The 18,541-nt window shown below is 36.8% G+C and overlaps 1 protein-coding gene across 1 annotated transcript in view; it reads left to right on the forward strand.

Moving 5' to 3' along the window:
* Positions 1–17,477, forward strand: part of LOC131990949 (dystrobrevin beta-like) — a 35,171-nt gene extending 17,694 nt beyond the window's left edge. The window contains exons 11-22 of the mRNA XM_059356200.1: positions 983–1,054; positions 2,130–2,207; positions 3,113–3,200; positions 3,392–3,471; positions 4,835–4,948; positions 9,494–9,590; positions 9,832–9,852; positions 10,082–10,235; positions 11,553–11,642; positions 12,246–12,293; positions 13,188–13,694; positions 15,070–17,477. Coding sequence (XP_059212183.1) covers positions 983–1,054; positions 2,130–2,207; positions 3,113–3,200; positions 3,392–3,471; positions 4,835–4,948; positions 9,494–9,590; positions 9,832–9,852; positions 10,082–10,235; positions 11,553–11,642; positions 12,246–12,293; positions 13,188–13,228 — 883 coding nt within the window. The 3' untranslated portion in view covers positions 13,229–13,694; positions 15,070–17,477. The remainder of the gene's footprint in view (positions 1–982; positions 1,055–2,129; positions 2,208–3,112; positions 3,201–3,391; positions 3,472–4,834; positions 4,949–9,493; positions 9,591–9,831; positions 9,853–10,081; positions 10,236–11,552; positions 11,643–12,245; positions 12,294–13,187; positions 13,695–15,069) is intronic.
* The last annotated feature ends 1,064 nt before the right edge of the window (positions 17,478–18,541 follow it).

Here is an 18,541-nt window from a genome sequence, read left to right on the forward strand (position 1 = left end):
TTTTTAATTACATTTTTACATTACATTTGTTTTAGTTTTTTTGTTTTTACAAGAGTTACAGTTTGTTCTTCATTTTTGTAGCATTCCTGCAATAATAACAATAATAATAATAATAATAATAATATATATTTTATAGTGAGTAAATAATAATTGTAAATTCGACCAGTCTATTTCCCAACCCTTTATAGAAGTACATAAAGACACAATACACAAGTTAATGTTCAGTCAGACAGCTTAAGATTTAATGTGTTGAATGTGTGTTTGAAACACTCATCACTGAAAACAGTAACTTTTCATCACATAAAGTGAAACATTTACTACCAAGCTACACTCTCTTAGCCTAAAATAACATTTTGGTCTGTTATCAACAGTACAGTTACATGTACACAAAAACTTCAGATAACACGAGACCTCAGAACGTCCCACCCCTTTTTAGCGAACCACTTTTGTGGCTCCGCCCATTGCGGTGGATCCACACTGTTTGATTTTCCAAACATCGGCAGGCTGGGTCATTACTGACCTCCAAGCACTGGGCACATAATCAGGCCAGCACACACAGAGAGAGACCACACTTAGCACGGTTGTGAGTATGTTTAGAATGATGCCGCGTCAGGTGTATTCCTCTCTTAAACTTTTATTTTTCTGAAATTCTGTGTATTTTTGATTCCCTCTGGATCTGCATTCATTCTCTTTCTCTCTCTCTCTGTTTCTCTCTCTCTCTCCCTCTGGTGATCTTTGCCCTGTCTGTGTTTGCTCAGACTAGAACAATTCACTATTGCATGATTGCACTCAAAAGCACGTGAGAGAGTGTGTGAGTGCAAGAATGTGTGTTTTCTGACACCCAGGACTTTCAGTTTTAATGATTTCATGTTGTTGTTTTCCTCACTTTCCTTTTAAACTGCTGCTAATATACATTGTGTGTGTGTTTATATATGTTTGTGTGTGTGTGTGTGTGTGTGTGTGTGTGTGTGTGTGTGTGCAGCCCCGCTCGGCCCATTGGAAACACCAGTGAAGCCATGTTGCTGTCCTCATCAGTGCCCGAGTCCTCCAAAAGGTAAAGACTGACATAAAGGGTAGAAAAGCAGCAGTTTAACTTTAAAGCCACAGATTAAATAGGTAATGACTTGCTTCAGTCAACATAAATTGGGTTTTTTAATAGCTTGCTTAATTCACTTGTTCCTTGTAAATTACTACTTCCTCTGCACAAACTTTACACCAATTGTCAATTTCATTTTGCTGATTAGTTTGACGCCAATGACATTTAGATGTCTTAATTAGCAATTAGTAACAAGATGAGGTAAAAGAAACATGGAATTTAAGTGAACTGGAGCAATTTGTCGGTTAATGGCTTATGTCATTTTTCCTGCAAAATGAGAGGTTCAGCTTTTAGAGTAGAGTTTTTGAGTGACAGTAAATTGAATATTTGTGTGGTTTTGGACCTGATTAAACAAGACATTTGAAGAAGTCACTGTGTAAACTGTGATGAGCATTTACTTTATGACGGCTGAGAGAGTAAGACCTGCTGCAAGCCAGGAAAACACCATGGGGATTTATACCTTTTTTTAGCTCTTGGTCACTGTAACTTTTAACTTTATTACATTTTGTGGAGCAAATTATTAATAATTAATTGGAAAAAAGTATTGACACGATGATTGGCATTGATAGTTGTTAGTTACAGCCCCAAAGTGAACAGAGAATTAAACGGATGGTGTTCAAGGAAAAGAGAAAAAAAGTGTGCTTTAAAGATCTACATGGTGTTTCTCTGGATGTTGGCTTTTAAATTGTCTGCTTCATGAAAAAAATAGTTTGTAGACTGAAAACACCAAAGACGAAGATAGATACGAAGATCTTGCAGTGTGATGTGATGTATTTGAGAAATACATTACATTGTATTACGTAACAAAAAAACTAAAAATTACCTTATGGAGCGTGTAAAATGACATTCAAAGAGACTATAATGAAAATGTGTCTGAAATTATATTTTATTGCTTAAAAATAAATAAATCATGTCAAGATGTGTGTGATAGTAAATGAGAATATGATGAATTTGAATATGAATTTAAAAAGAGTGAATCAGAAAATAAACGTCTATGCTGTGAATTTATTCTGTCTATTTTTTTCTCGTCCAGTTTGTCAGCAGCTCAGCGTATGAACGAGGAACACGCTCTGATCGCTGCGTATGTGAATCGCCTCCAGACGACCCCGAGGTGAGAGCTCAGGACCGTTAGACCTGAACTTGGTTGAAGTGCATCCAGAGCAATTTATTGTCATTATAGGGAAGAACAAAGAAAATAAATTATTAACAAAAAACATTATAATTCATATAATATTAGTTCTAGCTTTAGCACTGAGTTCATTACAGCCTCTGGAAGAAATAAGTAGGCAAAAAGTTCTGACGGCCACGCTAAGGGGTTAAACATTTCACCAAATCAAAGTTTTGCTTGGAAATGTTTGCCCCCTTGATCTTATTTTAGGGTCATTTAGCTTCTTTTTGGAGGTAAAGAGTAGAACTTGTTTTACATTTCCACAAATAATCTGTTTTTGAATTATTATAAGGTAGCTAACCTTATAGAGCATCCCTTTTCCCTTTTCTCATATCAATAATAATATTTATCTGGATTTTTTTTCTAAAATACAGTATAAATGTGAGCAAAAGGTAAGCAGGTAACCAGTTATGTGGTCTCTTTTGTCTGATTTTGTCAGGTTTTGCTGCAGTTTTGGATAGGTTATTGAATTTCAATGAAAGCGTGGAAGATCGTTACTAGGTTCTTCAAAACAATCCATATTCAACTTATTGGTTGCTTGACAGTTGTTCCAGTGGTTGGTGTGTACCTGTACTGATAGGTGCATCGTGGCAACATTCCCTACAGCTACAGGCTGTGTTTATAGCTGGTATTTAATCAGAACACACTGTAAAGTGTTGCTCATAATAGAAAAAGGCATTTGTCACCTACAGTTGCTCACGGGGGACATTTGACACCTTTACACTGTATGTGAATGTTTATTTCAGTCAAGAAACAATTTTACCAGGTTCCAAAGAATAGGAAGAATGTTAAAAAGTGTGATCATGAGTGTATGTTGCTGATTTCGCTGCTCTCTGTGTGTGTGTTAGTAGTGTGGACAGTCCCAGAAGAGAGGATGAGGAGCACAAACTGATCGCCCGCTACACCTCCCGCCTGGCAGAGACTGACGGCACAGGAGTGAGTCAACAACACCATCACACACAGTAAACTGCAAATACATAAATTCACAACCAGGTACTTCTGTGTTGCATACGCACAGAGCTGTGACACACAGCTGTGGGTGGTCTCTGTCTAAACTGGGATCATGTTTTGGTTGTTGTGTGATGAATGATGAGCTCCAGTTGCTCAGTTCTATGTGTTTCTTTCAGGTGATACCAAACCGGAGCATCAACTTTGATGTGAACAAACAGAAGAGGGAGCTCATTGCTCAGCTGGAGTGCAAAAACAGGTAGACATGTTTAAATACTGGCTGGGTCCTTGTATTCCCTTTTAGTTAAACACGTGCTCTTGTAAGGCTGTCACTTTGCAGTTGTGTTTGTGACTGTAGTCAGAAGGATTTCAGGTGTCCATCTCTGGTTGTTACACAGGTGTCTCTGCCCAGTTTTACCCCACCTTTAGAGATCACTGGTCTTATATGGAAAGAACTGGAGAAATTATGCTTTCAAGTGTCATTACAGTGTTTAACACAAAAAGTAAAGGGACAATTCTATACCAACTCACCTAAAAACCTCAGAGTTCAAGTCATGAAATTTCCTGAAAAACATCATGTGAAAACTTCTATGAAATTTATGGGACCAGTCAGAGATCTATTGAGTTGTAGCTTTTATAGTAGTGCTTTATGTAATAAGAAAATTGAGTGCCACAGATTTTGCTGAATGCAGCTTCAGAGATAAAAATACAAAAAACATTTTGACTACACCAAGAAGGATTTTTTTAAATGACCTTGTAACTGTTCCTGGAAAATAGTTAATATTCAGAGATTATATACAGGTGCATCTCAATAAATTAGAATATGATGGAAATGTCAATTTCCAGTAGTTCAAGTCAAATAGCTCCAACCAAGCATCGAGTCTAACATTTTTATATTAAACATACTTTTTAAACTTGGTCTTTTGTAATATTAATTTTTTTTTTGAGACACAGAATTTTAGGTCTTAATTAAGTGTAAATCATAATCACTGTAATTAGAAGAAATTATGAAGATCCATTACACAGAATGAAACATTTCATGTCTTAATTTATTTAATGTATTATTTCCACTTTTTGAATTTAATTACTGACATAAATTTATTGAGATGCACCTGTATAAAGTTTTTCCCTGATTTTTATTTATTTGTTGAGAAAAACCTTGACTAGAAATGGCAAAACTTCTGAATTCTGCGTGAGTTTGCAAGACATAAACCAAAGCAGAAGTTTTTAGTGTAAACCTTTTGAAGCTTTTTAGTTTTATACCCCTGCATTTATTGACTAGCAGTGGATAATATTGGTAAATTACGTGTTCTGACAGTGAATGTGTTGTTTATCAGAAGCAAAATGTCAACTGTCGACATGTTTTATTTTATCTTTCTTTCTATGCTTTCTGTCCATCTCCAGTATGAGTAAATGCATATGTTTCAATTTGTGTTTACTAAATACAGCTGCCTGTTACATTTAAAGTGCAGTCTCTTAATTCCAACATGTACATTCCTTTATGTTAAGCGCTCAATCCTGCAGACGTGTGTGGTTGTTGTTGTTGCTCTGTGTTTTCACAGTCTGCTCACTCGTGTAACGCTCCCCTGCCTTAGCTGACCGGTATGTTTTTCATTTCCCAGAGAGATCTTGGCAGAGATCAAACGTCTCCGCGTAGAGCACGACGCAGCGTGCCAGGCCAGCCCAGAAAAAGGCAGCACCAACCCGACTCTGCTGGCCGAGCTTCGTCTGCTCAGGTAAACACAGACTCCACCACGGAGCTTCCCAAAAGCTGCACACACACGCATATCACAATGATTATTGTTTTTGTTGTTGTTGATATAACAGAAACGATGCTCAAACATAATTTTCAAACACAATCAAAGTTTGTCAGCTACCTCGTTGTTTCTACATTGTGTCAGATTTGGCGGGAAATCTGCCATGTTGCTTTGCAGCACAGAGGGAGAGTGCTTTATGGCAGATGGTGGTAGCAGATGGTGGATATGTGAAAAGCCAACGTAAAAATCTCTTCCAACATGTTTATGCTATTTCGGTAAAAATAAAAAGGGAAAGACTCGATTTAAAGTAACAACAACTCTCTAGAGAGCGAGAACTGCTGCCATAATGATAGGGCGATATTGGTGGTTTTAAAGGTAGTTCAAGTTTTGGATATTTTTTTTTTTTAAAGAGAGGTTATATTTCAGTATCTTATCAGTATTGGCATATATGTTGTCCGATATGAGCTGATATGAAAACCTTTTTAAACAATATTTAAAGTTGAAAACAATGCTTGGGGCTATTTAGAAATGGTGCTTGCTATTTGCTTTTATTTTTATATATTTTTTAGTTTTCTTTTTCTTTTTTAGAATTGGTTGATAATTTAAAAGATTGCATGCATATTGTATAATAATGTTAGATGTTCTTTATGTTACGTTTAAGTCATATTGGTACAAAATCGGTTCACAATCCACATCGAGAAGATATATTTTCATTCCTGCTCAAAAATTTACTTCATCAGTCGTTATATCGGGAATCAGCACATTTTTTCCCTCTCTTGATTGATATAGCATAAACTGATCACAATCGGGGAATTAAATTAAATTTTAAAGGACAAAGGAATCGATTCCCTTTGTCAGTGTGAGTGCTCCATATAAGTCGGCTACTGATGCTCACTCAGTGTTGTTGTGATGGCTGTATTTGTATTTAATGTTTGTGATAATTGTGTTTCATGTTGTAACTTGTCTCTTTTTTTATGCTGGTTTCTTGGCCAGGTCTCTCTTGAAAAAGAGATTTTTAATCTCAATGAGGCTTTTACGTGGTTAAATAAAGGAGAGATATAAAAAATGTCATATTGGTCAGGCTCAAGTATCACCTAGTATCTAGTGTGAGGCTAAACAAGCTAAACAATGTACTATTGTTGACGGCGGGCAGCAGCTAAATATATTTAAAAAAAATCAGTTTAAGTGTATGCCATATTTACAATATTTTCACTGCTTTACCTTGCTGTCCGACCAGGAACTAAAGCTGTTATATCCATCTATGCTCCTCAAAATCACAAGACTCCTTTGACAAAAACAAAAAAACAGTAACTTTACCTTTGAGAGAACACAAGAGTTGCTGGCCTACTGCTGCCTCAATCGGTTAGTTTGTTTGTTTTAGTGCTACACAGATCTGCTCTTATATCCACTGTTTTTTTGTGGTTGTATGTGATTGTTGCGTCTTTGAACTTATTCTGACGCTACTTGTAAAGAAATCAAATAATCTCAGCAGTGCTTGTTGTAGCATTTTGCTTTGTAGTCAGTGTCATTCTGAATATGGCCACTCGGGGGCGCTACACTCAAAAGTTTTACAATTCTACACATAGTGGCTTTAAGTTGTGCAAATCACAATATTTATTGTTTACTTCTATGTAAGTGGTTGTGACTAGAATAATCAAAACATTCTGCAATGAATGGAGCATTTTTCTGATTTGAGGCATAATTACATGCACGTGTAGTGATACATGAAACCACCTCAATGATACACATTAGTTAGAACCTAAAATTAAAGGTAGCTGCACTCTGTTTGACAGTAATTTGTTAAGTGCTAACTAATTATGGACCCTGAAATGACCAACCCTCCCTTTCCTCTTCACATATCAGTAGTTGATACAGCAACTATTCATTTAATGCGTAAATTGCAGTTATTATCTGTAATATTGCACTCTGAAGCAGTCCGGTGGTGTCACCTCTTTAAATTTGTTGTCCAGGGAATTTTTCCTTTCACTTCCTTCCATGCCACATGGTATTAATGTGAAGTTTCCACCCTGTACGGTATCTGTGTATATGTGCAGGATTCGTGGTTTCTCTGAAGTATCAATCCTTGGTCATACGCTTGTTTTAGAGGTTCTCCAAAGATTTAGTACAAGACGTCATTATTGAGCGAAATCTCCAGTAAAACGCCTTAAATAGTTCAAATATGTGGTTTCTTGGTACTTTCTGTAAATCCCACTGTTGACGCTTTACTTTGGGATCATACTGACTCAAAACTGGAGTTACTGCATGACTCAGACTCCGTTTGTTTATTTACTCTTTTTGTTCTAACATGTGAAGGAAAGCCAAGCAGGAAAGAGAAAAGCTGATGCTGCCGCTTTAATGTCGCATCCAGACCACATACTGTTTGTACTCTCCGGTACGATGCTAGTCATGTGTGCTGTCTCTTAAATCTTGGCTCCTTTTTTTGTTGCCAGATCACTATAAATAGTAAGAATGCATCATTTGAATGCAGTTAAGCTTTCTTCTTCTCAAATACTTTGCAAGATTTTGGCAAATACTTTGCCAGAGTTAAGCCCCGAGGTGTTGTGGTCTGCCTCAGAGGTTTGTGATGTTCCCATGTTTTGGTCAGTTAGCTTTTTAACATCTCATCTCCCCGCAGAGTCGCCACTTCTAACCCCTGAACAAACAATCACCCAGGAAAATGTCAAGGAATTATGATATCGTGTTCCTTCCATCTCCAAACATCCATGTCTCCATCCGAGTGATCGCTCTACGATTTGCATTTTCTCGAGCGATGCTCTCACCTCACTCGTGCTGCTCCTCCTGGGAGTCTTTCAAGGATGATCTCAAAAGCCTCCTTGAGTCTCTTATTTCGCTAACCAGGCTTTGTGCCGAAGTATTAGAAAAAGAGGGAGAGGGAGGGAGCAGGCAGTTTTGGCAGTTTCCCAGCTGTGTTTTATCCACTCAGAAATCCACACAGAAAGTCTTGAAAACGCTTAAATTAAACTGTTGTCCTCTGTAAGGTTAAGAATGCTTAAATACGAATATACTCCTTGAAAAATGCTTGATTATCGACATAATCTTGTGTTTCATCGACACAATCACTCATGTGCTCCAAAATGATTCTCAAATTTCAAATGAAACCCTAAATGTGAAAAGAGCAATTAAAAGAATTGAATGAGTTGCAATGAGCACTACAATTTTCTAATGTAAGTATTAACCTGAAATGGTACTAGAAATAGCTGTTCATATATATTGATTTAATTTGGGTTGTTAATGATTTGAGAAATGGTTGTTTGTATATTGGTGGTAATTAAATTTGAGAATTTCTTTAAATAATATAAATACATTTGAGAACAATTTATAAACATATATGTGAGTTAGAATAGAATAGAATAAAATAGAATAGAATAGAATAGGTCTTTATTTGTCATTCTCACATGTACAACGAAATTCAAAGTGCTCTCCAGTAAGTGCAACATTTAAGAGTCAAGTAAAAATATAAATATAAAAAGAAAAATGTGTACAATTCAAAATACCCAGTTTAGACAAACACATAAACACACCCAGACATACATGCATAGTCGCACAGGAAAAAACAACAACAAACAAACAGCATGAACACACAGTTGAGACAAACAACAGTACAGAACATATCTCAAGTGTGTTGAGCCATCAATGTGAATGCAGTGCAATATTATGTTTTTTTTTCCAGTATTGAGGGTGGTTATTGATATAATAGATGAGATATGAAAAAGGGGCTAGGGAAATATAAGATTTATTTCCACCTACTCCTTTTTCGAACACTGTAACCCTTGTTTAGTGTTTTTTTTATTATGTTCTTTTTATGTCCCAACATAAAATTCAGTCATTCATTTTTTGATTTTATTAGATTTTCTATTACGAATTTAACTCCAAAGAGTGTCATGTCACAAAATCTGAGAGGATTTAGCATTACTAAAAACACTTCATTGCAAAGTGGTCCTCAAAGAAATAGCCGAACATACATAAAAAACATTCATAGTCATTGATAGCTAGAAGTCCTCTGTTGATCCATTACAGGCATTAACTAATTGTGATCAAAGTAAATATTACAGTTTGTAAACAAAATGCTTCACAGCTGCATCTATATTTACAATTCAGATGTGATGATCAAGGTTTTTTGAATGTGGAAGTTCTTGGTTTAGGTACCTTGAAAGTGCTTGAAAAGTGCTTGAATTCTACTCTTAAAAAGCTGTGCAAACCCTGCACGAACCTCATGGTGGCAACCCCAGCAGCCTGGACTGGAGTGTGTTAGTGTTCCTACATTAATGCCAGATTTCTGATCTGGCTGACAGAGATGGATACTGTTTATGTGGCTTAGTGGTTTTCAGCTTGCTGTCTCTCTGTCTTATTGCTTTCTGTGTATGTGCACCTTTTATAACCTCAAATTATTTCAGTCTCTCCGAGTCTTGTTCCTCCTGTGAGTCCTTGCACTCGGCTTCTCTTTGATGCTGCCTCCTGGCACCCTGTTATGTGACAGTAATGGAGGGTTGCTGTGTGTTGCAGACAAAGGAAAGATGAGCTGGAGCAGAGGATGTCATCTCTGCAAGAGAGCAGGAGGGAACTGATGGTGCAGCTCGAGGGGCTGATGAAGCTGCTCAAGGTGACACACACACCCACACTGATTGTTTTCAGCACGGTGTACTGTCACACACTAGAGGGCAAAGTTTCCCTTTTTTTCTTCACACCTCCCTGTTTCTGTCCTCGCAGCCTCACTTTTCTCTCTGCTATTTCTTCCTTTAATAATTCCACCATTGTCTATCTCTGACTGTACCTGACCTCTTCTTCTTTTCCGTCCTTTTCCTCCTCGCTTGTTTCCGACTGCCCATGTTGTGGCCCTGTAGGATGAGGAACAGCGACAGGCAGTAAGTTCTATCCCCCTAACGTTGGACTCACAGTGCTGTAGATGTGGGATTCAGCTCTAATCTCAACCAGAAATGTCAAATTAAATGGAGTCAGGGCCTAAATATTTTGGGCATTTTTTCCGGCAGTTACCAGAACTTTTACCACACTGTGCAGATGATGTCAGCTCCAATAAAAATGACAATTTAGATGTTATAAATAGCTAAATAACCTTATAAGTCCATCTCTTAGGCACAGGCGGCTGGCTCTTCTCACGCCTCTCCTTCTCGACCGAGCCCGTCCACCGTCCGCTCTGTAGGTGCCGCCTCTCCCCAGGCTCACATGTACCCGCCTCAAGATTCACTCGCTGGGGTCGGTGGAGATGTGCAGGAAGCATTCGCCCAAGGTAAGTCACAAACCTTCACAAACTTCCTAACTGTACAGCCTGTCGGTGGGTTTAAAATGCAGCTATTCTTTTTAAAAAATCACCAAAATTGCACCTTTTACCATGGCCAGAAACTGTAAAAACTGAAATTATTGTCAGATTTTCAAATTTATGACAATCCTTGAAGGAATTGTGTGTGACACACGCTTCTTTCAGGACAAATATAAGCTTAAAATGTTTATATTTCATTAAAATAATTTTATCTTACATGTCTCATTTAAAATTGTGCCAAAAATAAACTGTTTTCACAAACCAGATCCTGTTAAAAACATTAAATTCAACTGAGAAGTTATAAATGACTCAGCAGAGACAAACTGTCACATGACCAAAATATTTAGTGAAACTTGGACTGAACTGCAGGCCGCTTACACAGATCAGAGTGGAGAGGACAAGAGAGATGTGAATGTAAATAGTTCAATATGACCTCATTCTTTCCAATATTTGTAACAGGTGTGCAATTTTTAAATCAGTTATTGCATTATAACTGTAAAATACTGCACAATGAAATTAAAGGACTCGTTCATATGTAGAGTCATTGTGGATCTTTTGTTTTTCTGTTTGTATTTTGTTATTCAGTAATGAAAATAGATTTCACATTAGTCGGAAAAATCTTCCGTAAAACTGCTGGAATTAATTTAAATCAGTCTATATGTTTCAGTTTTGTAGATAAAGGATCTAACACTTTAAATAATATTGGTATTTTGATGCTGATGTTAGAAACAATGTCAAGCTGTGTTTACCACATTGATTTATTGAGTCTCTGCTCCGCTACAAACACTAATGCAGCGGTAGTTTCCAGCCAGTGTTTCAGATTAGTTTCACCTTATTAACAGTTCATGGTGAGCTGTAAAACCTGCACTCTGTAATATGAACCACTTGACAGGAGCTAATAGTTCAAATAGTAGCCCATTTGTCAAGGAAATGCCGTGTCACACCAAAATATCAAGTTTAACGAGAACACAAATGCTCCACATTATCAGAAAATTGATGTGGAGCATTCAGTGAAATCAAATTACACTTGTACCTCAAAGAAAAGAAAATGTCTTATGAAAGAAAATGAAAGGATCACAAATTAGGTTGTCGAGTTTTTCTTATGATTTAGTTCTAATTGTTTTCACAGTGAGACAGTTTAAAAGTGTCATTCAGATCAAGTAAAGAGAATAATAAGGATTCAGGTCATTAGGTACCACTTAATTAGTGTAATTTATTCTTTGTTCTGTGACATACAACACTGGATGACTGTTGTTTTATTCTTTTTGTCTCATTTCTCCATGACAGGCCCGAGAAGGAACTTGAGGAACGACCTTCTGGTTGCAGCTGACTCCATCACCAACACCGTGTCCTCGCTGGTCAAAGAGCTCCACTCTGGTACAGACAAACTCACTAAACACACCTCCACAGTGTCCTGCAGATTTCAAGTTGATGTAGCCTCTAAACTATCAACTTTCAACAGATTAACTGATTTTTGTTATAAAACTAGTCAAGAAAAATATGTCAAGGACTAAAATCTAATCATAAGTAATGAAATTTTGGTCCAGCTCTACGGAGGATGCGAGCTACCGGGACTAAATATATATAAATGACTCAACTATTAAATGAATATGCCTTTAATGTACCAAAAGAATTACATTTAAAAATACATTTTATAATCCAACAAAAATATGTCTGTTTTATTTATTTATTTATTATTTGTTGTTTTATTTTTTATTTTTTTATTCTCATTTACTATTTATTTACAACCCCAATTCTAATAAACCCAATTTCTGTAATGTTTATTATAATTTGCTGATCCTTTTACTTGTACTTACATGTACCTTTCTATGTAATGTAAAATGTATTTTTTTATTATTGTAAATGTATTTATTTATTTTTAAATGTATATACTGATTTATTATGATTTTATTATGATTTTATGGATTTTGTCCTCCATACCACACACGTTCATATGTTTATACCTTGTTTTTTTTCCAGATGATGTACGGGAGGAAGAGGAGAGATTGCTGAACGGAAAGGACAGAGGTAAGTTAATGTCCTTATTTTTTCACATTATCTTTCCTGACTAATCCTCTAGTTACTCGCTCCTCTTGCTGTCAAAGCTTCTCACTAACACGATCATTGTGATGCACAAGCTTTGCACTTTGGATTTACATGGGATGCTTGAGATTGATCTCAGTATTTCTGTATTAACACAACTACAGCCAGATACTACTTATCAGCGTCTGTAAGATTTTAAGTTTATCATGCAAAACCAACACAAAACAATAAAATATATAAATAACAAATTAATAAAAACCCTTTTCAAGGTTTTTCTTAAAGTTTTATATAAAAAGTGGTTAGAACTGGTGGAGCTTTATTAGCTAAAATCAACTTCTGATTATTTGCATGGCTATATTCATGGAAAGTTATTTTTGATAGTAAACCAAGAAAAAACTAAAATTTCATCTCATGACGGTGAAAAGTTGTCTTTGCAAAGCTCATTCTTCCAGGACATGAATGAAATTGTTGCCATCTGATTATGCTTTTTTGTGTTTAGAATCATATTTCTGGTATTATGAAGGGGGAAAAGGGGTGAAATTATTTAAAAAAACAGTGGTGGAAAAAGTATTCAGTTACATTAATTTAGTAAAAGCAGCATTAATGTAGCAAAAGTCAGTAAATGTATCTGAGTATTGCCACCAAAATGTGCTCCAATTATCCAAGGTACAGCTGCAAATTGGTACCACCGACATTCTGAAAGAAATAAAGGAGCTGAATTATATTTTCCTTCTGCACACATTACAGTCGCTCTGGATCGAATCATGAAGTATTTGCTCTGACATTAAAATCCACTTGTACTTGCGGCTGTTCCTGCATGTCTCTCTGTGTCTGTGCGACCACGTGCTCAGCCTCTACACGACTCCACTTATTCTCCAGGTGCTCTCTGCCGTCTGTACTGCCGCTGCAAGCTTCATTAACATGCCGCCTCATTAGCCATGCTTTATGGAGCCCCTCCTCTTTACAAGAGGACCGCCTGCAGAGACGAAACGGTGAAACTACTTCCTCGAGCCCAGACTTGCATGCTTATAAGAATACTAACCTGCAGTACTAACCCGTCGACCCCAGAACAGCCAGACAGGCAGACAGACAGGAGGCCAGAGTTCAGCCCCAACGTTCAACACAGTTAAGTCTTAAAGTGTAAAGATAAAATACTGTGTTAGACTTTCCACAGTAGAGTGTTCTCTCTGGAGTTAGTAAATTTGTGTAACACCTGCCAAGTACAGTCATGTTTTATGTTACTTTGCTAAGAACTGGTCTGGTTCTTGTTACAAGTTCTGGCAGAAACCTGAAGGACTTGATTTGCCCCGGCACTGTCCTCTAACTGCTAACACACCTTCTTTCTCTCTTTAGCAGGTTAAAATGATCGCAGGACAAACAACAACAGTAAGTGATTAACCCTACCTATTTTTAAAGCACAACACAAATAACTTTATTCAGTTCATTTCAGTTACTTTTGGTTGATTTTGTCAGCACACTGTACGGTTAAAGGTACAAACTAAACTCAAATGTGCTGAAGTGCTCCATAGCAAACTACTTCTCTCTGCCTCTTAATTACTTAATGACAAATCCATCACGAAGTGTCTTTGTTAGGAAGGCATGCTTAGAAATGTTTCTACTTTACAACCAAAAGAGCTGCATTCATGTTCCATAGGAAAAACTGAATGATTTCATGACTCAAAGCAGCAACTTGTTTGTACGTTTGGACTTGTTAGTACTGGCCTCCAACCGGCCAGTGCTTTGGTTTCTCCTGATCAGCTTTTAAGCACTTTGATGTTTCATTTGAGTTCATGTAGAACGAAATATCTAACAGGAAGGTTTTTCCTGATATGAAAATAAAATCTTGTTATTTCTACTTAAAATGAAAGCATATTTTCCTTTTTATTAGAAGACAAATATATTTGTGTCACAAACAAAATCTGTCACAACAAACTTAAGTAGTAGTTATTAACTTTAAAATGAATTGATGGTGTTCTCTATTGGTGTTTACTTTAGGTGAAACTGTAAAAAGATGATTTTTGGATATATGCTTATTGCTTTCTCGCCAAGAGTTTGATGAGAAGATTTATTCCATTTTCATGTCCGTACATTCAATAAGAAGCCACACATAGGTGGTTAGCTTAGTGTAAAGACTAGAAACTGTGTAAAGTTAAACATGCCCACCAGCACCTCTAAAGCTCACTAATAAACACATTATATCTTTTGTTTTATTATACACGTGTATACAACATGCTCCTTTTTTTCCTAAAAAGTCTTGAAGAAAACTGAAGCTAGTTAAGAACCAGAGTTTCAAAAACAAGGAAAATCGGTCACATTACCCAAATTACCCCAAACCTATCTTTAAGAAGTTATTTAAAGTTCTTTTACTTGTTTATAAAGCTTTAAAAAACCTTACCACACCTGCATATTTGAATGAAAGGTGCTGTATAAACAGTGTTGAGTTGTAACTTAATTTAGACTTGTTGTCATCATGATGAGGATTAAAGAAACCAATGTAAATAAACAAGGTTTAGCGGTGCTGGTAGGCAGATTTCTTAACTCAGGGCAGAGCCAGGCTAGCACTTTCCCTCTGTTTCCAGTCTTTATGCTAAGCTAAGCTAACATCTGTTGGCTCCAGCTTTATATGTGTTCAGACATGAGAGTGGTATGAAACTCTCAGCAGAAAAGCTGATATCTAAAATATCAAACTATTCCTTTAATCCCACATGAAAGAAATGAACTTCTGATGACTCGTCTGATTCTTCTGTCACTTTCTCCTCAGGCAGAGTGATGATTCATCACGGCCAAAGAAGACTGACCCTGCTGGGATTTAAATATATCTTATATTCGTCGTTAACCAATGGTGGTTAGAGCTCCACTGCCAATCAACCAATCACGATGCTGGACACCAAAACGACCGCTGGGTCCCTACTGATGTATAGCTGTGATTATGTGTGTGTGTGTGTGTGTGTGTCTTGTCACTGTGGTTTTACTTTTGTTTTGATTTGATCATGCATAGCTAAACGAGGAAACCTACTGATTTGTACTGTAGCGCGCATTTTTTGTTTGTGTGTGTGTGCTCTGCGTTTTCGAGGGTCGAGGAAGTGAGAGGGACACCGTGAAGAGACGGAAAGATGTGTTTAGGAAATTTGTGAAGGATTAAAAAAAAAGTGCAGGAAAGTTTCAGAATGGAGATGTGGGATGTGACGAAAGTGGAGAGAAAAAGTGGAAAGTCAAAAGTGAGTTGTAATGTTTTTAAGTTTGGGCACTGTGTGCTTAGTATTTATTGCTTTCATTTGATTTCTTTGACATTTATTCATTCAGTTTGAGTGTTTATGTGTGCGTGCGTGTGGTCCGGCCCTGCTGAGACGATAAGCTTTAATAAGACGTTTCCTGCTGTATCAAGCCCGGCCCCGTGCAGGGCGGAGAGTCCCGGTCCTGGAAGAGATTATGACAGCAGCTCAGGTAGTCCAGGCCTCTCTGTGTATGCTGGTACTGCAGCAGGATGACAGTCAAAGAGGAGATATCTGATTACTGTGTGTGTGTGTGTGTGTGTGTGTGAGGGAGAGAGAATATAAAACCGTTTGCTTCAACAGTGTAGCAAAAGAGTAGCAGAGTGGGAGGAGACCTGGGCTCTGGAAGTTTTTATTCCCTTTACAAATGTTCTTTTATTAACCTGAACCTGAGACACAATTGAAGAAATAAGATAGTAAAAAATAGTTGCACAAATGTTATGTTTGTTCCTTTCTGACTAATCCCTATGGTTTGCTTTTCCTTGCAGATTTTAAATTTTAGTTTCACCTCAAACAGTTTGTACAAACTTTTGGAAATCTCAATTTTAACCAAAAGCTTTTAAGGTCAGGAATGTCCTTACATTTGAATACACTCCTTGAAAAGTGCTTGATTTTCCACATAATCAGTCATTTCATTTCGATCAAAACATACCAGACAAAGTTATTAATAATGATAAAATGAATAGCTTGGTTAAAACGTGTCATCATACATTGATTGTTGTTGGAATAAAGTCTGTAAATGTTGCATTTATAGTAACAATTTAGATGTGATGATAAAGGCTTTGAGAGTGAATTTTTGTATGTAATTTATGTACGATACTCAAAAATCTCTATGAACCCTGAATTTTTTTGTGTGTAATCAATAATTGATTGCGTTTTGATAGAGGATTATATATTATGCATCAAGACATCAAAAAAATAATAAAAGTCAAAAGACACAATTATTTTCCAACAACAAGAAAAGAAGAAAGAAAAATGTTAATAATCTCAACCCTTAGGGAAAGTTTTTCTGCCAGTCTTGTATAAAGAATGTCTCTAAATACTACAGTACCCATGAGCCTTTGGGGGTATCACTGTGGAGAAAAAAACCTGCTTGTTGTAGAAAATAAAAATGCTTTATTAATGTAATTAGTAACAAAAAGCATCAAAAAATGACTCATTAAACAAAACTTCAAGCTTTCGGATTGGATGTTTCTTACTGCAATACTTCGTGGAAGTTGTAGTCAACTTTTCTTGTCTATCTATGCAAAAGAAAGTACAGATTTTTTACTTTCTGAACATTGCCCCCAAAATAACTCCTCGCACTTTGCTATTCATTCATTCTTTTTTAAAGCTTTCTGTAAAACGCAGGCGATTGTGGGAGTTGAAGTTCACTGTGCATGTCGACGTACAACCAGCACCCCAAAAATCTTCTGTATGCAAATTAAACAACCCAAAGTGACTTACTGAGCTTGAATCAGGTCTGGTTGGTTTATTATCATGTAGCAGATGTAAAATAATTTTATTAAAGATGTGTTTCCCGTTTTGGTTTCTGCTCGAAGGAAACTGAACTTAACTATTGTACATTTTTGGATCTGTTGAACAATTTCTTCTTTCAGACTTCACCAGCCCTCCACATTGTTTGATTGACAGCTTACGTCTGTGATTATCACATTTTCAGACTGACTGACTGACTATATGAATGATTAAATAAGTGAATGACATCTTGTTTCTGTGTGCGTGTGCGTGAGCGAGTGTGTGTTTGTGTGTGAAAGTGAGAGTGAAATGAAGACTGACGGGACGACAGACGCGTCCTGACATGAAACTGTAAACACCTTCAGCTCTGAACCTGCCTGAGCTGACTGACTGTGAGTTAAACGTGTGTTTCATCTGCAATAAATAATATTTATCGTCAAAACCTGAGTGTGACGGTTTGTCTTTACCCTCCAGGACATAAAAAGACTGGGTGGCAACATAAAAACAAGAGTATGTGATGTTTAATTCAAAACTGTTAGGCCTACGTGACTTTCCACTACTATGTCAGAGCTCTTTCATGACCTCAACATTGCATCCCCTCCTCTTTTCTTTGTGTTCCTGTGCAGTTTGGCAAATAATCTAATTTAATAAATCTGTGAAACAAGTTGGAAACTACACTCTGGATCGACTGTATTCCTGGAAAGTGACCCATTTGTAAAATTCCTTGACTTCTCATCTGGAATACAGCTTTTCTAAACCCCACGACGTTGCTCCAAACTGCAAACTGCCTGTGAACCCTGCAGAGAAACAAACCACAGGCAGAAGATGAGCAGGACTGGGAAAATAAGAGCCTGACTTAAAGGGGTAGGTCAGATTTTTTTGTGGGGAGATACATATCCAGTCAGTGTATTAGGGTATTATGGTAGTCAGTATGCATCCAGATTGGAGAAGCATGCAAGAGCACTGACATGGAAACAAATAAGTGTACTGCTGTGGACGAGGGCAGCAGATAAATGTGTTCAAAACACCAAAACTATCTGTTTAAGTTTACGCTTTATTTCAAACATTTTCACCACTTTACCTTTCTGTCAGCCTTCTGCAACGACAAACTAAAGCTGTTATCTACACTCTCTTCAATCCACCAGACACCTTTTGACGAAAACAATCATTTTTTAAAAAGTCCTCCAAACCATACAACAACATTATGTTGTTTGTTGCTATTTTAAAATATGACCCACAGGAATGATCTGCGTTTTAAACATGAGGTTAACGTTGTGAAACAATTGGAGTTTGGTTAAGTTTAGGAAAAAGTACATGGTTAGGCATAGAACATGAAAGTAAAAAAGGTAGAATAAATGGATGTGACTAGCTAATTTCCAGTAATTACGTAGGTGACTTCAAGCTTGATGTAGACGTTTACTGCACAAAACATTGAATTACACAACTTCAAATAACAACTTTGCAGTTTGGTTTCACACACTGACTTCTGGGTCAAAGTGCTTTTGT

The sequence above is a fragment of the Centropristis striata genome, chromosome 18 (genome assembly GCF_030273125.1).
Source record: "Centropristis striata isolate RG_2023a ecotype Rhode Island chromosome 18, C.striata_1.0, whole genome shotgun sequence".
Lineage (NCBI taxonomy): Eukaryota > Metazoa > Chordata > Actinopteri > Perciformes > Serranidae > Centropristis > Centropristis striata.